The sequence below is a fragment of the Filicampus tigris genome, chromosome 14, assembly GCF_054856515.1.
Source record: "Filicampus tigris isolate MCC_2025a chromosome 14, RoL_Ftig_1.0, whole genome shotgun sequence".
Classification (NCBI taxonomy): domain Eukaryota; kingdom Metazoa; phylum Chordata; class Actinopteri; order Syngnathiformes; family Syngnathidae; genus Filicampus; species Filicampus tigris.
Genome location: NC_141230.1, coordinates 11044567 through 11066028, shown reverse-complemented (window position 1 = coordinate 11066028; position 21462 = coordinate 11044567). Strand labels below are relative to the sequence as shown.

At 40.5% G+C, this 21462-nt stretch overlaps 3 protein-coding genes across 3 annotated transcripts; 2 read left to right on the top strand and 1 right to left on the bottom strand.

Annotated features, from left to right (window-relative positions):
* The first annotated feature begins 2182 nt into the window (after positions 1 to 2182).
* Positions 2183 to 10862, top strand: naxd (NAD(P)HX dehydratase). Its single transcript, XM_086052460.1, has 11 exons — positions 2183 to 3185; positions 4157 to 4594; positions 6534 to 6684; positions 6780 to 6825; positions 6901 to 6989; positions 8280 to 8388; positions 9527 to 9577; positions 9668 to 9772; positions 9849 to 9969; positions 10067 to 10190; positions 10666 to 10862. Exons 1-11 carry the CDS (start codon positions 2669 to 2671, stop codon positions 10814 to 10816), a joined length of 1902 nt encoding a protein of 633 aa, XP_085908586.1. The 5' UTR covers positions 2183 to 2668; the 3' UTR covers positions 10817 to 10862.
* A 471-nt stretch (positions 10863 to 11333) lies between these two features.
* ing1 (inhibitor of growth family, member 1) lies at positions 11334 to 15581 on the top strand. Its single transcript, XM_086052462.1, has 4 exons — positions 11334 to 11553; positions 12851 to 13027; positions 13260 to 13408; positions 13603 to 15581. The coding sequence occupies exons 2-4, from the start codon at positions 12889 to 12891 to the stop codon at positions 14239 to 14241; spliced, it is 927 nt and encodes a 308-aa protein (XP_085908588.1). The 5' UTR covers positions 11334 to 11553; positions 12851 to 12888; the 3' UTR covers positions 14242 to 15581.
* Positions 15582 to 16273: 692 nt separating this feature from the next.
* On the bottom strand, positions 16274 to 20614 carry ube2al (ubiquitin conjugating enzyme E2 A, like). Its single transcript, XM_086052300.1, has 6 exons — positions 20104 to 20614; positions 19458 to 19538; positions 18077 to 18102; positions 17884 to 17973; positions 16940 to 17028; positions 16274 to 16853 (listed from the first exon to the last, which is right to left on the bottom strand). The coding sequence occupies exons 1-6, from the start codon at positions 20145 to 20147 to the stop codon at positions 16725 to 16727; spliced, it is 459 nt and encodes a 152-aa protein (XP_085908426.1). The 5' UTR covers positions 20148 to 20614; the 3' UTR covers positions 16274 to 16724.
* Positions 20615 to 21462: the final 848 nt, after the last annotated feature.

The window sequence follows — 21462 nt, the reverse complement described above, 5'->3', positions numbered from 1 at the left end:
AAACCATGTAAACATAAACTTACCATGTCATATTTTTACATATACATAAGAAATCGATGGATAAACGGTTTTGAATTCAGAAGTCAATGAAAATTGTTTTTCAACTATTTTTCAATTATTTAACAAAAATTTTAAGTTTGGTACCAAAAACAAATGCTTCCAATAGCTCAAAGTTATTAAAGGGGAAGTCAAGTCAAAAATAATCTTTACAATAATGTGGTATATGCCATCATTAGTCATTAGTCTAAACACGATATACTGATTAATATTGCATTTGTGGAATATGAATTAAGCAGCAAAATCCACCCGTTTTTATCCATCTCAGAGGGCGGCCATTTTGCCAGTTGCTCTTGACTGAAAATCACATCATAGTGCTGAAAGGCTCAGCTTGCAAGCGCCACGTGCACAAACCCAACAGGTAAGCTGTGATTGGTCATTATCTGAGCCCTTATAGGCACTGTAATGTCATTGTCAGTCACCTATATCTCCTGTATAGAAGTGTTGCCCAAGTATTAATGGGCAAGGAACATGCTTACATTGGAAAACTCTCACGGACCCCATCAAACAGAAATTTGACAAAACAAAAACAAATGTATTGACTCAATGTGAAAACCATGGGCGTGTGGACACGCATTCTGACATCTGGTGGAAGAGCATTGAATTGCTCTTCCTGCCACTATACAAAGCGATATTATTTGCAGTACATAAATAATGATTTTATAATCACACACAAAAGTGCTGCAGCACAGTGATTTGGGAATCACTGTCCTATAATTAGCAACTGTTTTGACGTGATTTTCTATTACAGTATTAAATATTCCTAGGGGAGGGTAGCATGGCGAATTGGTGGTCAGTGAGTCTGCCGCACATGCAGTGAACTAGTCGAGAGGTCTCTGGTTCAACTCTGGACTTTCTTGCATGTTCTTACACTTGTGTGTTTTTGCCTGGGTACTCCCGCATTCCCAAAACATGCATGTTATGTTCATTCAGTCTCTAAACAGTCCATAAGTGTGAAATTCAGGGTGAATGCTGCACAGGTCTGTCCCTCCGGATAGGGTCCTGTCACCTGTGACATGCCATAAAATAATTTAAATGGGCATGAAATTGATAAGGGCGGCACGGTGGTTGACTGGTTAGCACAGTTCAGAGGTTGTGGGTTCGATCCCGGCCTCCCTGTGTGGAGTTCGCATGTTCTGCGTGGGTTTTCTCCGGGTACTACGGTTTCCTCCCACATTCCAAAAACATGCTTGGTAGCTTAATTGGACACTCTAAACTGCCCCGAGGTGTGATTGTGAGTGCGGATGTTTGTCTCTGTGTGCCCTGCGATTGGCTGGAAACCAATTCAGGATGTTCCCCGCCCACTGCCCGAAGACTGCTGGGATAGGCTCCAGCACGCCCCACGACCCTTGTGAGGAAAACCGGTATAGATAACGGATGGATGGATGAAATTGATAAATAAATCATTCTTCAAATATGATTATTAAATATTAGCTTTCGCATTGGAATGAATTGAAGAAAATTCTAGTCTACCATTCAGCAGTATAGCATCAACACTTTTCGTTATCACGTTGTCCCAAAAATAAAAGCCACAGAAAAAGCTAATTACAATTTTGGAGGTAATCCCTAAATGCTCACTAAACTGAAGTCTCGCGAGTTTTGCTGGCTTCACTGATAATAACACAGTCACGACAACACCTACATGATACTGATATGTCAATATTCTAAAATATGTCCCACTAACAAGTCTAAATGAATACGTCGAGCAATCCAGATAAAAGAAAATACGTTATTTATAGGACCCGAGCTTTATGTCCTAGAATTGTCATATAGTTATGACCGTTTTTTAGTGGATTTAGGAATTTCCGAGCAGTCTTTGAAGGCATCGTGAACTATTTCTTCCTGTATTGCTGTGGCTAAGTAAAGCCTTATGACCAGACGTATTTGTGCACAGTTGACAGCGTTGATACGCACTTGGAGTATAGGTAAGAAGTGTGTGCACCACATAGGGTCGTCCTCTCGGTGAAAAGCTTCGTGTTGACGGCTAGCATGTCAGTAAACAATGAATGACAACAACATGCCGCAGCCCGGTCAGACGTTCGCCTTCTTGTTTGTCACCGTAATGGTGTCAATTCTCGCCACATTGTTCTGTTTGAACATGGAAGGTAAAGTGGGACCACGTGTTTAATATATTGTCCTCTCCGTGTTACGGCGTTCCTTCTGTTATATTCACTGTTGTGTCGAAGTTTACGCCCATGTTGTTAGCTTGTAAAATTGACTTGGTGGTCTTTAAGACCCCGCAGACACCTCGTAAACCAGGGGGTGGACGCGAACCGACTCCCTGAGAGGACCGATCAGAGGTCAGTTTCCTAAATTCACCAAAATGAGGCTAACGACGTGGATTGGTTTAGAAAGCTGGTCCTTGTTCAGTTTTGGTGAAACTTCCCAGCTTAGGCATTTTTGCGAACGACGTAAAGGATAAACATGGCAAGGTTTAGCTAGAACACCGCGATTCGACATACAGATGCTCCCTCATTCAAACAATACGCACGTTTTCACAATTTTAAGACACTTGAACGGTCAGATAGCGCCCTGCCTGGGGTTTTTGGAGACGACGCACGGGTAGCGAACCAGGCCAGCGACATCCATCCCAAGTACTCGAGGCTCGACTATGCTGCTCAACAACACAACACGGGGCTTTCTGTGGTCGGACGCGGAGACGAGGACGTTGTTGAACATCTGGGGGGAGCAGGACGTCCAGGAGGCGCTGGACGGCAACTTCCGCAACAGCTTCGTCTACCGCGACGTGTCCCGGCGGCTGGCGGCGATGGGCTTCGAGCGCACGCCGGAGCAGTGCAGGGTGCGGATTAAGAGCCTCAAAAGACAATACTTGCTCGCAAAGGAGGGCAATCTGCGCAACAACAGGCAATATCACAAGATCGCCAAGTTCTACGACACCATGGAGAGGATCCTGAGCAACCGACCCGCCCTTGACCCCCAAGAGTTCATAGATGGCGGGCCGGGAGGGGAAGAGGCCGTGGACGGCTTAGATGAGGATGCGGAGGATGCTCAGGACGTCTACTCCGAAAGTACTGGAGACTGTCCCTTCCCTGCTGAGACTGAAGTAAAGCTGGAGTACCCCAGTATTCCTATTCCCATCCCGGTTAAAGTCACAGTGGGCAATAACAGTAAGTGCACATGCATTCGTTGTTATGCGTCAATTAAAGTTAGTGCTTATTGTGTTTTTGTGTCAAAGATACTCCAGAGTTACATACGTATTTAATATTCAGGTTAGTGTAGGTAGAATAAAGTACAGACAACATGACGAGATGCGGTACAGATGAACTCTGTTGATCCAGTTTAACGCAATCCGTTCAGGATTTTTTCAGATTTAAAAACAAAATCATTGACAGAATTAATCCGTTGCAGAGTCGCCATTATAAAACCTTTATTATCGGTGCAGACTAGGGCCTTGCATTAAAGACTCACAGACAGACATCCAAAGCCTTCCCCTTCCCCCACATTAGAATGTCAGACCACATCACCGTTATGCTAATACCAGTTATGCTAATACCAGCATGCAGACAGAATGTGAACGTTGCCAAACCAGTTTTGAAGCAGATAATGTGGCCTGAGAGGGCCTCCACTCCAGGTGAAGCAACGACGAGAAGCCGTGTACATCCCTGACTGGGTGCCAACCAGTCATAGGGCACAAATAGACAAACAACCGTTCACATTCACACCTAAGGACAGTTTAGGTTGATGTTGTTATTGGAACACTGTCTCAAAGCTAACAATACACTAATTATTAGAGATCCGGGTGCATGATAAAGTCTTCTTCTAAAGTTTTCTTCACAAAAATATGATTTTGTGATTTTGTGTCTTTCACTCGATGTCTGCTGCAGCTCTCCACGAAAAGGATAAGAGGTGTAGAAAATGGATGGATAGAGTGAGGTGAATTCACAAGTAGCAAATCACAAATAGGCAGGGCAACACTTTACTCTGTCTCATAGCTAACATCGCGCTAGCCACCAGTCAACCTGGGGCTAGCGCTAACAGCAACGTTAGTGGATGACCACTCTTGACTAGCTACTCTACCATCAAAATTCTGAGACTTCTACATGTATATTGAAAGCAAAATGTTTCGTGTCCCCTTCAGGTACCTCAGAAAGACCTCCCAACAGCAGCCAGTTGGCAGCGAACTGCTCTGCCTCCACACCCAAGCAGCGGCGGAGGCGGCGCGCTAACTTCCCTATGGAGAGGCTAATGGAGCAGTTCCTGAAGCAGAGCTCGCAGGCCGAGGACAACTTCTACCGCATGGAGGAGAGCCGCTTGCAGGCTGAGGACAACCGGCGAGAGGCGGAGCACGCCAGGGAGCTGCACATGCTCCAGATGCTCGGTCAGATGTTCTCCAACATCTCCTCCAGCAGGCCTGGCTCGGGAGCGGCGCCCCCTCCTCACTTGAAAATCGCCGTGCCCGCCCACGCCCCCGTGTTCTCCCAACCCTTGCTGTCGTGCACATCCCGCCAGCCCTCGCCCCCAACAAACAGTTTGGCCAAGCAGGGTCAGCTGTTGAAGCCAGACTCTCAGCCATTAGGTATTAGTGTGGTTGTCACCTGTGCAGACAAACAGGTTGTGGCGGAGTTTTCACTCAATGATGCTTTTGCGATTGTTTCTGAATGAGGCTTGAATCTGATGGTTACCTCCAGCGGGGTTTGTTTGCTGAGAAATATCTGTTTACAGGAAATATTGGAGGGTGTTCACAAAGTTCCCCCACTTTATAGCTTCTGAACTAGTGGAGCCCATTTAGAGGTGTGCTTTATTAAATAAGTAAAAGAAAAAAAAATAAATAAAAAGAATTCAGTGTTTAAATATATATCAATTTGTTCAATTTAAAGTGGCTTTATGAACACCCTGTACTATAATGTGTTTTTAATGTTTGATAATAAGAATGGGCATATTCAGTGATCAAATAATTTGGTTGATTATATGGAAATGACTGTGGATTATCTGCAGGTGAGGCAAAACGGAGTGCACAATACAGAGTGTGCTCTGTTTTCGACGAGTTCCCTTCCAACGATATAACATGAATTTTTACGTAACGCGCTGTAGTAGTTTTTTATGCCTCCTATAAACCGGCGCAGACTTGAATAGAGACTTCAGGTAAATATTCACATTGAACACAGGAGAAATTGTGGAAAGTAAAAATCACCTCAAGTGATTAATGAATTCTGAAGGTATTACTGCCACAGCAAGGAACCCAATCAAAGGACCTCTGTTCGTTTTTTGATGCCCAAACTACATACCGTATTTCCTCTTCTAGGGGGTGTTTTATAGGGGATTCTCGGTTTATGATGAAGTTCAACTTCCATTTCATAGTAGTCAAAGTGGTAGTCAAAATTTTAGTAAATATTGGTATGAAAAACACTCAGAGGCCAGTAAACAATCAAAAAAGGGTAAGGTGCCCCTTCTTGTGATGATGTATTGTAATGCCTCTGCACAAACTATGTCGCTTTGCGCTGTTCAGAACTTCAAAACTCCGTATGTCAGTTCCATCCCAAGCTTGGCTCCAACAAGTAGAGGCGCTGTTGATTCACTCTTAACTAGTTCTTGTCTGGAAGATCAACATGACATCAGCTATGGGAAGTTGAGCTACATATATGTAGACCTTGGCCATGGCACCATTATTCGGCTTCATACAACACTGGCATGAAAACAGGTGTTAACACATTTCTGAGATTTCCGCCATACAAATTGGAAATGAGAAATTTCTTACATAAATTAATGTTCATTCTCCCCATAGTTAATCAAGGACAAGGTCAAATTCCCATCCTGATGGTATTCTATTGCGCTCAGGTGGCAATCCACTTTACTGACATGTTAAGAAATTACCATAGTTGGTCTATTTGATTAGAATAGACGGAAAATAAATCATATCACTGTCATGAACACAACGTGCAGCAAATATAAATCCAGATTGGGTAGGTGTGGTAGTAATATAAATGATCCATCCATTGAGAATCTAATGTAACACGGTCAACAAACTGCATCTCACGCTAATCAGATTGTTGTGCGATGCGCTTACGGAGGATAATATTAAATTCTGTTACCTTAGACAAGGGATGGGCATTTGCCTAACAGGGAAAAAAATAATTGAATAATTATTCAAATCTTATTTTCATTTTCATTTCCAGAAAATATGAAAAGATTTTTTTTTTTTCCCACAATTTCAAATAATGTTCTTTTGACGGTAGTGCAATCCATATTGCCTCAGTTTCTTCAAGACACGATTAATCAACAATCAGTTCCACAAAATCCACAATTCTTAACAATCAGTTAACGGATGATCATACCTGGATGAAAATGATCTTTTATTTATGAAGATCTGACTTTGCAACTTCTCCACTTTTTTTAAGCAGGGGACAAATGAGCTGTTCTTTTTAGTATTGTTGGTGTATTTTATTTTCTTATTGATTTATTTTAGATTTCATATACTTAAAACCAAACATTGTTTAAACCCTGTTTTCTTACTACAGTGTTTGAGCGCCGCTACAGCCTGGCCCCGACATCTGACGGGGGCATGGAGGAGCACATCCTGTCTCTAGTGAAGAAGATAGTCCCTCCGTTGTCCAGCCACAAGCACAAGGGACAAGATGGCCGAATCGGGATCATTGGCGGATGCCAAGAGTATGTCGCACGCGTGCGCACGCCAGCTTCAGATTTCAATCTTGTATTGATCACATTTGATTTCACGCTCTAATGCTTCCGTCTTCACCTTCAAGCTACACTGGAGCGCCCTACTTTGCTGCCATCTCTGCACTGAAAGTGGTAAGACGCATATACCTCACTGTGTATTTTTTCTTGAAATGCAGCGTCGGTGCAACGTTTTTGTCTCGTCTCCAGGGTGCTGACTTGTCTCACGTGTTCTGCACCAAAGACGCTGCAGCTGTAATCAAATCCTACAGCCCTGAGCTCATAGTTCATCCTGTCCTGTGAGTAGACCATTTGTGTAAAATGATCATGCGAGCAGATGGCAGGAAAAACTCCCGCTGCCTCACTTTGGTCGCAGTTAAAAACTATAATGATCCAGTGTAATCGCTTTATCTGGGCAGTATTTCAGCACATGACAGAGGACAGGGGGTCCGCTAAAGTCGGTTACAAGGTTTCAGGGCGCTTGTCGGCGTCCGATTTGTTCCAGTTTTGGGAAAAAAAAAAAAACATCAATAGGAAATAATGTAAATTGAGTTCATTTGTTTTCAGGGTTATAATAGTTTAGGAATTTTTCATTAGTTACAGTTTATTTCATTTTGATGTTTGTTTTTTTAATTTAGTTTAGCTTGAATTAGTTTTTAGAGTGGGTTTGTTGGTTTTTATTTGTTTGAAATTGCTTCGTGTTAATTTTGTTTGTATTAGTTTGTTTTTTAATATGTGGAGTATTTGTTAAGTGCAACAAAGAAAGAAAGGTCACCAAGTATTGTGTAATCAAGTAAAGCAAACCACAATTTCCAAATGACTGTTCGACCTTCTTTCTTTTGTATGGCTGAATGGTAATATCGAAAGAAATGTTTGAAATAACCCCCGAAAGCTCATGTATGAAATTAATTGACAAAGATGAAAACAAATGACATTTTCACTATAGTGATAGTTAGACTTATAAAAGTAAAATGTAGTTTCAGTTTTTTTTTTTTTTTAAGCACTCTCGTTTTTATTTTATTTCGTTTAAACAAATGTTTTTTTCTTCTTCAATTAATTTGTTAGTTTTTGTTAACTCTAATAGCCTTGTTTGTTACAGGTTTAAACTGCCTGCATGAACTCTTAATGAACTGTACAGGCAATGTCAAGCAATATTTAAATCTCACTGAGTCTAACCAAATTGAAGTATTCCATTTCAAAACGTGCCGTTTTAGAAACACCTCGTACCCTGTATGTGATACGTATCAAATTGGCTTTTATTTGAGGGATGCAAAGCTCTAGTAGTGGTCATCACATTTTCTCCCTGCCGTCATTGGCACCCATATGTGGTGGTGTTCCCAAAAAAAAAAAAAGCTTAAGCAAAACATACTCATGGATTGAATGTTTTAAATGCTCGCTGAGAAGAAGTTCTGCTTTATGACATGGGCCACAATTAATGACCTCTGGATTTATTTATTTTTATTTATTTTGCCCAAAGCAGATCTGTGGCTGAATTGCGACATTTCTAGGTTTTAGAGTTAATTATGTAACATTTGTACCAATTGTGTGTCCCTAATTGTAATGTGTGTGTGTGTGTGCACCTTTGAAAGGGACAGCCCAAACGCGGTGGAGGAGATTGAAAAATGGCTTCCGAGACTGCACAGCCTTGTAGTGGGACCTGGTCTAGGGAGGGAAGACTTCTTATTAAAAACAGCCAAGGCACGTACAACATATTTGCATGCATTAAACTATAACATGGAAGTAAGGGCTACTGTGTTAGCACTCACATAGACCACGTGATTCTTTACATGCTGGGGATTCTGTTACATGTATTGGATTTATTCATCATGCTTCATGTAAAACAATTATGATTTTATTAATTTATTTGCTCTCAAGTGACACAATGCGGAATTGCATAATGGTATTGTAAACAGGAAAGAAATACCTGGAATTGCATATCATCAGATCAGAATCAGGCCTCTTCCTATTGTGGATAAAAATTCTGCATCAGCCATCCGCTTTAAATCGAAAGTACAGCAAAAGCATAGGCAATGAAAAAACATGCAAATGTGCTACATTAGAGCTGCATTCGTCATTTAATAAGCTAAATCTTTGCTAATGGTGGCCATTGCAATAATGGGAAAGTTATCCTCATTTAAATCAATAATTTAATCGTAGTATTATATATGTATCGTCGCAATATTTACGTCTGTGTTGTCACTGCCTGGTTTTGTCACTTATGCAGCTATTGACAAGGTGTGTCGAAAAAAGTTCCAAGACTGTTGTCACAGAAAGATATAATCTTTTACATTATACATTATAGATATTATATACTACAGTGGTACCTCAACGTATGAACATAATTGGTTCCATGACCCCACTTGTAATTCAAAGCGTTCGTAAATCGAGGAACAGTTTCCCATTTGAAATGAATGGTAATGCATGCATTGTTATTGTGATTGGAAGAAGCATAATTATACCTCTGAGTTACGCAGAGCCAATGATGGTTAAAAAGCACGAGAAGCACAGCACTGATCCATCTGCTCGTCCATGCTGAGACGATTCGCATAACGAAACATGCACGTAACTAGTAGTGTCTTTTCTACAAAAATGTTGTTTGTAACTTGAAAAGTTTATTACACGAGGTTCCAATGTACACGTTTTCCCTTCGAAGTAACCCCCTGGAATCTCCCCACACTTTTCCAGCCTTCTTTGCCACACCTTCATGCACTCCTGAAAGGATTAAAAGCAGGCTCTGCTTATACGCTAATGAGGGGCATTTAATAGATGTTTTTGGATAAGACCAATGGAGGCAGGCATGGATTATTTCCACAAGTAATGCATTTCTCCCTTGTAGGAGGTGATAGAGAAGTCCAAAGCAAGAGATATTCCAATCGTCATCGATGCAGTGAGTGTTTGTCTGGATCAGGTTTGTCTTGTGTTTACAAAATCAAAGCGAGTCAATGCGGTGTTTTTCTCTGTTTGCCTTCTTCTACAGGACGGATTATGGCTGGTCACAAAGCAGCCGTCAGTTATTCAGGGCTACCAGAAGGGCATCATCACGCCCAACTTCATGGAGTTCACGCGACTGTACGAGACGCTGGTGGGTCTCTTGCCAAGTGATGAATTCAAGTCTGTGCTAAAAGTGTTTTCAACGCGTCTGCATGTTGACATCTTAGCAACATAAGGCCGTGGACAGCGTTGATCACCGTAGTGGCGTACTGCAGCTAAGCGAAACGATGGGAAACATCACTGTGCTGCTTAAAGGAGAGAAGGATCTAATTGCAGATGGTAGCACAGGTTTGTATTGAGCCTACTACTGGATGAGGGTTTATGTCAGTGACTGATAGTGTCACCTTGTTTTTTTTTTTTTTTTTCGTTTGTTTTTTTTATGCAGTGGTCGCATGCAGCACAGAGGGCAGTGGGAGGCGATGTGGAGGACAAGGTGATCTTCTGTCTGGATCTGCTGGTGTACTGGCCCACTGGGCCCACACTGCCTCTCAAGCAGGACTGATCACAGGGTGGGTGCTGCATAAACCTGATAAGACATGTTGCTGGTAATACGCATTAAATATGGATGAGTCTTGAGTCAACTTGATATGGTGGCAATCATATGCTCAGCCATAACATTAGTCTAGCCAATAGAAGAGTTTGAAAATTATGCTATATATATTATATATATTATTATATTATACATTTCCAGAAAAATTCGCACTGTACAACCTTTGGAGCTTCCGATGTTGCACTGTATTTATACAACGTGTTGTTAAATGCACGAGAGGGAATGTTAAAACTATCTTATCGTGCAATTCAACACTGCAAACCTACATTAAATCAATAGAGCAATATTAACTTCATCTTCACCTTCACAAAGGTGTAATTTGATACAGGTATTATATTGGATCTCATTTGATTGTGCAAGTGAACCAAATGTTTCATTCCTTTTTTAAAGTAACATGTATTATTGCCAAGTCCATCATTGTTGTCTTACCGCAGTGTGAACCCGTCGGTGGTTGCAGCGATGGGGGCCTCTTCACTCACCAGACAGTGCAACAAACAAGCCTTCCAGCGACACGGCAGGTCTACCACCACCTCGGACATGATCCATGAGATTGGCGCAGTCTTCCAAAATCTATTTGAAAGATGAAAACTGACATTGTACATACAAAAAATAAACAAAGGCAGTTGTGTTATTTTTTTTCATTCTTTGCTCCCAATTATTACTTACAGTCGTTTTCATAAATGGGTGGGGGTTAATGAAAAATAAAAGTACCCGAAGGTTGAAGATGTGTGGACTATACCTCTGTGTATGCATCATGTAAACATAAGCATCCCTCAAACAGTTTTTCCGAGGCCACCAAAGTGATTGGGGAAAATATAAACGTGGTTGTAATTGATGTTTTTTATGAAAAAAATAAAAATACGACTTTGTGTGAGTCAGTTTACATGATAATTATCTAAGTACCGTTATACTGTACTGCACTGTAAAAAGAAAAGGCTAACCTGTGTCCGCCGCCAGGTGGCAGCATCGACCTGAACGGATCAATTTATGACTGCTACTCCACATTTAATCCTACAGTATTATAATTTATGGAAGTAACGTCGAGTAGAAATGCATATCTAATAATTACACATTGTATTTAACTCTATCTGAATGGGTTTGGCGGTAATTGGAAAGACCAGTGTTGATGGCGGCGTGTGGCACTACGCACATGCGCAAATCCGACCTTCACCTCGAGCTAACGGTTAGCATTAGCTTCTCAAGTCGCCGACTCGCTCCCTGGCACTGCACGATTGATGTTAACATTCATCAACCTCTTTATTTGATTTGACGCTCAGAGCAGAAAACTGACTGGAAAAGTAGCAATATATGTACACACACAGGTAAGCATGCCTTCGAGTAACCGCGGAATAGAAATACAACGGTTATGTTTGTTTTGCAGTGATAAATCACCACGCTAGCTACAGTTTGCGACCAAGAAATTACAGGAACTTTCAAGTTTTTAGCATTCGAAATGTGAACCTCTGTGATCAAATATCCATAGATTTGACGATCGTTGCGTTGAGCGTACGAAGTTTTTTTTTTCTGCTCCGTTCGTTTAACTCCAACGTTTGACTGACCCACTCTTAAGACTAAATACGAAACTTCGGTAAGCAAACGCTACAAGTTATACATGGCTAAATGCACACTACCCAGAGATGGAAGACTTCAAAACGGTTGCCACGGACAACATTGACTCTTCAAATTAACATTTGATTGGAGTTGACGCAACTCGCCGAAGGGGCTAGCTGCTGCATTAATACGCTAATTACTACACGCTCAGACGTCACTACTCGACGCTGTAAAACGCATATTCTACAATGAGCATAACATTTTAACCGACGTCGGTTCCCTAATTAACATCAAATGTTGCTTTTATGCTTCGTTTACATAAATCTAATTAGTGTAAAGTCGCCGGGAAAACGAGCTAACGTACTAGCCTTGCTACCAGCTTCACGCAAGCCTCGCTTTCTTGTCGTAGTTTCGAGGGAAAAAACTTTGAGGTTACATACATACTAATATATTCAATGTGCCACCTATAACGTCATTATTTTCATTACCACCGTATTGGGTTGGAACTGATTTGAAAGCGACGTTATTTATCAACTCCTGCATCTATGGAGTACAGTGAACGTCTTTTAGCCCTGCCCCCTTATGGTGTTTAATATAATCCACGTTAGATTTTTTCCGAAGGCGGAAACATTGAGATGCTTTTTATTTATATATCTCCAAAAAACAACCTTTATAATTGTATTGTTAATGCTGTGATGGTTTGCAATGCTAAGTATTGAGTACAGCGATATTAACTCATTCACTGCCAGCCGTTTTCAAAGCACAGTTCCACATATTTTGTTTTGACTGAACTTTGAAAAATCCACAGAACCAAAAACAAAGAGCAGGTTGTTTTTCAATGCTGGTATGCACCAGATCATCTTTTGCAGTGGAAATTTACCCAAATTCAGCCCATCATTACAGAAGTAAAATGATAAAATGCCTTGTTAATCAACCTTAAAATAAGACAGTTGAAGCGGTTGAAGACTAAATAACAAGATTACAATATTATGATTATTAATTATACCAACTACATTAGAGCAGCTGTTTGTACATAAATGACAGCCTTCTCGCTACATTTTCTTCCAGGTGGAGGAGGTGTGTGTGACACGAAGAGTGAAGGCACGATGTTGAACGCCACCAATGGCGACCCCGGCCATGTTGTTGTCAATTATGTGGAAGAGTACTTGGACTTAGTGGAGTCACTGCCATTTGATTTGCAGAGAAGTGTGTCCCTCATGAAGGAAATTGATGCCAGATATCAAGGTAAAAATGCACATTGTTCACCAAATTAAAATCATCTGGTTTTGTCATACAGACACATTAATGCACTGACTCTGACATGTAGCTTAACACATTAAGTTTGACAAGACAGGACAGAAAGATTAAGAACGTTTCACTTTATGAGTTTAATAAATGCATTAAAAGTCCTCCACCACTGCCGGACAGTAGTTATAAAGATTTGTAATCAGCCATGATGCTGTCCTCTTTCTATCAGATGTTCTGAAGGAGCTCGAGGATGCATACGAACGGTATCGCAAGGAATCGGACGCACCCCAGAGACGCAAGCTGCAGTTGTCTATCCAGAGGGCGCTGATCCGCAGTCAGGAGCTCGGAGATGAAAAGATTCAGATTGCTGGACAAATGGTTAGTATGTTACAACAAATAGACCACCAATCCGGACTGGGTGATTGGTGGATTTAATTGGTAATTGACTTTTTATTTAAATATCAGAGATTTTATTTTAAGGCCATATCCTCCAGCCCTTCACGCATTTAACAATTTAGAGCATATGAACTCAGAATATCCTCTTTATGAGTACTAAATGTACTTTGTTTCAGGTGGAGTTGGTGGAGAACCGAACCCGGCAGTTAGACTGGCATTCCCAACTCCTTGTCTCCTCCCAAGAAGCTCCAGAGAGCCACATCGCCACGCCAACGTCCTTGGCAACCGCCGCGGCATCCATGATCACGTCGTCCTCATCTTCGTCCGCCGCCACCCCGAGCAAAACGGGCCACCACGACAAGAAACGCGACGATGTCACGCCGAGCTCGGCAGGAGGAGACAAGTCTGGCGGCAAGCGCTCCAGGCGGCAGAAGAACGGCGAGAGTAGGGAGAGCTACGGCGGTCTAGACACCGCCGACGATGTCGGCGCTGGGGCATCCCGGGAGAAGAGAGCAAAGACCTCATCCAAAAAGAAAAAGAGATCCAAGGGGAAGTCGGAGCGGGAGGTGTCGCCGCCGGACCTGCCCATCGACCCTGACGAGCCCACGTACTGCCTGTGCGAGCAGGTGTCCTACGGCGAGATGATCGGCTGCGACAACGACGAGTGTCCCATTGAGTGGTTCCACTTCTCCTGCGTGGGCCTCCATCACAAGCCCAAAGGCAAGTGGTACTGCCCTAAGTGTCGCGGCGAAAATGAGAAGACCATGGACAAAGCCTTGGAGAGGGCCAAGAAGGAGCGGGCTTACAATAGGTAGCTGACCCCGGCTCTCCAAGAACACTTTTCAACATTTGTAGTATTATTATTACAACTAGGTTTTGTCTGTGTTGTCTCTGAATAGTTCTGTAAATAGTTATTTTTCTAAGACTGCCTGCTACTTGTCAGGGCATTGTTCTGAAGCAGGGGTGGGCAACCTGTCCGATTAGCACTGTGATGAGCTTTTGTGGGGGTTAACGGTTTAGAGATTTTGTTTGATGGTTAAATGGCGGCTAAAATGCTCTCTCAGTTTCCCCAACCTTGAACGATGGGTATGTTAGTAAGCAAACATCCAGCACTCATCCATCTTGTTTCCAGATACATGTGGCATCTGCCATTCAACTGTGTCCAGTTAACAAATAAATCACCCTATAAAAAAACGTGTTTTGTTTTGATAAACTTTTTTAGTGGTATTCTTAATACTTTCCATCCATTTTCTATACCACTTATCCTCACAAGGGTTGCGGGGAGTGCTGGAACCTATCCCAGCTGTGTTCGGGCAGCAGGCGGGGGACACCCTGAATTGGTTGCCAGCCAATCGCAGGGCAAACAGAGACAAACAAACATCCGCACTCACAAACACACTTAGGGGCAATTTAGAGTGTCCAATTAACCTACCAAGATTAGATAATACAGTGGAAAAAAGTCTGGCTTCTATCAAATATCTTATTACGAACAAAGTTAGAGAAATATCTTTTAAACAGATCCATAAATTCTATCCAACTAAAACCTAAACAAGAGATTTAAGAAGGACATTGATGAGAATTGTAGCTTCTGTGATACGTGCCCTGAAATGTTCATTATTTCGGTACTAGCTGTGCTTCAGTTGGTTTATTTTGGCAGGTACTGTGTGATTTTATTCATAGTAAGGGATGTCATCATCGCCTGGAAAAAATATGGGTTTTTTTGAAGATACTATGGAAAAAAGTAATACATACCTGATTAATCTTTTGGTACTCATGTCAAAATATAATATACATTGTTGTAAATTCCGTGGAAGAAAGCCATGCATTATTGCCTTTTATAACGAATTTAGACAGTACATCCGTTCTATTGAATATTCAAACAATCCAAAGGCTCTGAAAACAATGGAGATTTGCATCAAGTTAAATTTCTGGAAACTTTCGTGACCCTGGCACGTCGAAGCATGAGTTTTTTCCTATCTGTTTGTTTTAAATTATTTTATTATTATTCTTTCTTTGTTGGTTATTTCTCTGTATATATAGAGTGTTATTTGACTGATTGTTCTATTTCCTGTATTTGTACTATTACCAAAATTGTTCCTTATTTACAACTTTTGTATCATATACAGTTTACAATAAAGTTTAGAAAAAAATTGAATGAGGATGGACTTCCGTCGCTGAAGAATGACGTTACGGGAAACGTCAAAGCAAATAAATGAATTTGATTGGACGCTTCGTTTTGAACCGGGGCCCAGTTGCGGTGGAGGGCAAGAGTGGGTGTGGCTTGCCAGGCTAGTAATAAGTATGCAGTGGCCCTTCCAAGTGGTCAACCTGCCATTTGTTTTAATAAAAAAAAAATACGATAGTGTCTCATTCACTGTGTGCTGTATGAAATAAACAACACTTATTTTAATATGTAAACTGTTCAGCCAAAACAGTACCCCTTTTATAAGCGCAAGTGGCTAGCGCGAGAATCTAGTGCAGCAGTCTACATCGTCACTCGGTGCTCCTAATCAACAGGGCAAAGATTGAAATGCATGACGCCAGTCACATACTGTACTAATACAAAGAAGGCAGTTGCCCGCAAAAGGCTGGTTAATACCCTCTCTGGATTTGCTGCCAAGAACGTGTAACATGATGCCTGTTAATTGTGGTCATGTTGAAACATTGCGTAACGCAAGGGATTGGTTAAGTAAATGTAAGTCTAAATTTAGGCACTCACAAAGAATTACACTAGAAGGTCATTGTGCATCTATTTTAGGTTAAACAATTCAAACGCAGCTTATGAGTCTCGAGGTTTCTTTGTGTATGTACCAGTGTTGGGAAAAAAACAACATTGGAGACAACCAGTGCAAAATCTGTACATATATTCAGATGCAGGTTTCTTATATACATGAGTACTGAAGAGGGAGGAGGTAAGGTTTGCTCATTGTGTCATGCATGCAACAAACGCTTCACAGCACAACGGAGAGATAGCGTAACAATGTCAGGAGTCCTCGATGGCAAACTTCTCTGTGAAAAATGACGAGATCTGTGAAGCACCCGGGACGTTAAACGTGATCAGAGTAAGCTGGTGGCCGGCAAACAAGGCAGGATTCAGCACAAATGCTGTTGGGAACACGGGCAACAATAGTAGCGATAGAAAACATTTCCCTCTTGGCAGGCAAGAAAAAAATAAAAATCCTATGAAGGGACATCGAAGGTAAAGTGCATAAAACGTTTAAAAAAAAAAAAAAACATAAGGTGAGAGGAAATTAAGAGTGTTCTCCACGCTAGCGTTCAGCACACATCCTCAACCAGGTCAACTGTCTCGCCAGCTTCGCTCTACGATCGCCGAAACTCTCTTCTCGTACTCGCGTTTGTTCTCCTGATACAGCTGAGCCGCCTGGCTGTTGGCCGGACTGTTGGGGTTTGGCTCATCCAGCAAAGACTGCAGGACAAACGACATAGACGGCCATTGATTTAGATAACTTTCAAAGTGTCAACAATGCAAATATCACACATCATATTCTGTACCTGGATGGACGTAAGAATAGAAGACACATCGTAAGTGGGGCTCCATCGATTTTGGAGGATGTCCAAACAAATACTACCATCTGCATACACTGTGGGGGGGAGTAACATTGAGATATTATTTAATATTATTCCATTGTTTCCTCAAATACAGACATGAATAGGGTCACAGTGAAAAGACAAAATAGCTAAAAGCCAACACAGGAAATTTGTCTTGTTACAAGAATAAAACTAATATTAAAAGCACACTGCTACAAGAGAGTATCATTTTTCTAAAGAAACAAAATCTAAAATGACAGTAAAGTCCTAAAGTTCAAAAGTTTTTTGAACTTCAGAAATACTAAAATAATATATTTCTACAAATCCGCCATTCTACAACTCATTATAGCAAAAAGGCTACATTTGAAAAGGAGAAAATTATTAGAATAAAGTGTTAGTTTAAAAAAATGGTAGGGTTTTTTTTTCTCTAAAAACAAACTTGAGAGTTGTAATTCATGGGAAAAAATATGTACATTTATGACAAGTTGTAACTATTCAACAGTTGTAATGTGAAAATAGTCGCTTTTTCCTAGAAAGAGTTAAATTCATAAAAGAACAAAGTGGTCATTTTAATGCATTCATTATCAAAATTCCCACCAAAACATTAGGCTGTACTCACTGACATGAAAATTAGCACTATATTCTCCTAAAATTACAACTTTTCAATTTCTTTTCTTTTAAAATTATATAAAATATAACAAAAATATAAATAATATGACAACTTTATTCTTATAATATTGGACTTTTTCTTTTTTCAAATTAAGCAGTGACTTTATTCTTGCAATATTTCCATTTTGGTAAAACGTAGCCTTTATTATTGTGCCATTTTTGTCTTTGTTGGCATGGTCCTAATATTTTGTCGAAACACGTGCATGACAGTTATGCACCTAGTGGAGTGACATTCTTACCATTAGGATGAAACATCTTTGACACAAATCGCACTGTGGGAGGTTTGTTGGGGTATTCTTCTGTGAACTCGACAATGAGTTTAAATGTACCTGTGAGCAAAAACAGACAACAATGATTTAGTCATGTGCCTCATAATCAATTATAAAACAAACTGTCAGGCACTATCATTGCCCATGAAATCAAAACACCTACCATCTTCAAATGGAGTTCCTTCAGGGCTGAAACAAGATAATTGTGCATTAACAATTCCATTATTTCAGGCTTTGAAGAAGACAAAACATAGACGGGTGGTACCCTAACTTACAAGTGCCACAAGTTATGAGCTTTTCGAGTTCCAAGTTGTCGCTTGAAAGATTTTTTTGTTGTGAGCCAAAATTTCAGTTCGGAACGCTCGAGTGAAGTGGGGATAAAAAAAAGTAAGGCAACGGTGACACCTTAGCAATTAAATGAATAACGTCATTTTGCTAGCATCTTCAGTTTGTGAAATCGTACGACACTACATATCAACCAATTCATCCTCTAATATGTAGCCACAACATCGCTGGGACAGCCATGTTCAAATCATGTATTGTAACTGGAGGATGCATTTTGATTGGCCACTCCTACAGTTGCTCGCACACAAAGTACCAAATTAATGTTCAATTATTTTTCCACTTAGACAGCTTCACTACCTTCCTACAAAGATATTCCGTTGAAAAACTGGTACAAATGACCAATTAAACTTAGGAAATTACATCTGAATGGTGAACAATGGCTGTGATACATTCGAGGACCACTTGGACACTACAACTTAGCTGTTTGTTTCACAAAATACAAAAGGCCTGCAGCTGAACTGTGCACCTTTCAAATCATGCTAACACATCCTCAAAAATACACCCCAAAAATTGTACATATGCAACTAGCTTGAAAAGATGTATTCATCTAATTTATTATATGGACGCTTCCAATATTGGACACCATGCTCGACACGTAAACAATTCTGACATCGCGGAATAAACAAAAATGGTTATTTATCATCATGTTTTAAAGTGAAACAATTGAACTTCCATCACGACTAGCTGCAGTAATAGTATTTTTTTTTTGCAGAAGATAGTAAAATAATTAAGTATTGTTATACTGTCTGTCTACATGTGTGGCAGCACTGTTTGTGTTCAAATAGCGTGTTATTATTACTGTAACATTGATGCTTTTTTCCTTGCATTGTCTATGGTTTTTTGCATTCAGTGTGAGCATTAAGATAGTGGACTTTTGTAAGTCATAGTTTGGTTAACTACACATGGAATTCTCAGGGGTTTTTTGTTTAGTTTTTTTTTTTTTTACAGTAAACCTCAACTGTGAATGCAAGTTTGAAGCACGCACTGTCTGCTGATTGTTGTGATGTTTACTGCCCTCATCTGGATCTCGTTAAGTCATAACTCAATTTTGCTCACAACAAGACGGAAAAAAAATTGCCAAGCGACGGCTCGTACTTTAAAAACTCGCAAGTCAAGGAACCACTGTGTAACATGCTTGGTACACAACGAATTAAACTCCTAAATTAATGCACAAATGTATTCAGTACATTATGGCTTACCCAAAAATGACTGCATTCCACACCATAATGTTGTTTTCAGATGGGGCTCCACTGACACCAGCTGGGGGGTCCTCTTGTAACCTGTACAGCAATAACAAAACATGTATATGTTTAAAATCCTTCCTGCTTAATCGAGTGGCTAGTGAGTGGTCGGGGTCATTATAAGTTCATGTACATAAGCACCTGAACGTTTACGAGATTCTTTAGTTAAGACTTGCTCGCAAATGAAAAGGAAAGGTAAAACGATCCACATTCCACGGACAAAGTGTTCCTTGACAGCTTCCGCCATTGCTCAGTTGTTTACTGACTAAACAAATGTTAAGAGTTCGCTACGAAAGAACATGCAAACGATGACATGGGCTAAAAAATAGACTTGTCAAACAAAGTCTTGCTTACCACTGGCTAAATGTTAGCTCTCTCGAAACTTGTGAACACGTAGACGGCTAACGTGTTGTTTTCTGAATTTATTCGACTAGTTTCTAGCCTACAAGAACATAATACTTTATATACTTTTCACATTCATATTATGTATTTTTAATAATTCGAATTTCAACAACGGTGCTGCGAGTTTCGACCGGACTTTACTCTCCATGTTAGCCGTTTTGACAAATCATTACCAGCTACATGCAAAAAAAATGCAACTCACCGTTTAAAATCTCTCATAAGTCTTCTTCTAGCCGGTGTGGACATGGTCCAACTTTATGAACGGCCTATTTAATTCGTTTATCGTTTGTGTTTTGGCGAGACCGTTTTTAACTAATGCCACTAACGTTTATCTGATAACATCCCCGTTCGCTCGTTTTGAAGTTATCGTCCCTGTCGTTTTCGGATAATCCGGTCTGGTTAGCCCAGTCGCTTTAAATGGTAGCTACCATATGTGAATGAATAGAGGGCGGAATAATATTAAATTACACATAAATGCCATAAATACCTCGAACTAAATATACATAAATACAACAACTTTACTGTTATCCGTCACATCTTAGTTGGTTTCCACAATTGCAACCTTAAATTACAAACAAACCGTTTTTCTTTGATGACATGATTCTACACTCCCCCGTTTTGGTAAAGTGGTAGCGCGCGACGGGGCGCGGCCACAATGACGTGCTGTTTGTGCGGTGCTGTGGTGGTGAAGGTCGGGCCTGCTCCTGACAGGTGACTGGGCTCGGAGCACCGACTCTACGGGGGCCAAACACGTGAGCCCGGTTGTGCCAACCCATCCGCTCTATTTAAAGATAGTTTGGCCAGGAATTCATGAACTGACCGAGCTGCCTGCAAACTAACCGAACAACAGAAAATTGACGACTTTCCACTGCAGTAGTGAAACAGAAATACAGTAGCGCAACCTCTCTGTAAATGCACAAAATGAAAATTATTCATGAGTATATATTAAAATGTTAGGAACATAAAAGATTGTTTCTTTGTACAAAACTAAAGTGCGTTAAGGCCACACTGGAGAAAAAAATATAAAATAAGCCATACAGCTAAAATGAAACATTAGTATAAAGAAAAGACATACTTGTTCAGCGAGATTTAAAAAAAAGTCAATGTGATAAAAAAGAGGAAGTTAGAACTTTGGTGGGGAAAATAAAAAAAGGGGCAAAGGTTGCCCCGAAAAGCTGCAATTTTTTTTCTAAATATCCTAATTTTATAACAAGAAAACCAGTCTTGAGAGAACAAATACATTTTTAGAAGTTATAATATGGGGGGAAGCTAGAGAAGGTTGTAATACAAGAAATAAGTTGTAATATTAGAAGGGGGAAAATGAAATATTACAAGCGGCAATTTTATGTTGCAATAGTGAGAAAACTCAATTTAGTCAGTAGTAGGAACATTGCAAAAATGTTCCGAGTTGTAACATTACAAGCACAGATTTATTCCTAATTCATAAAAGTTAGATTTGGTATCAAAACTTAAAATTCATAACACTGTACCAGTGTTAAATTATACACAATTTTCCTTTTCACCGTGGCTTCTAATACTCTTTCACACAAATCAAACTGAA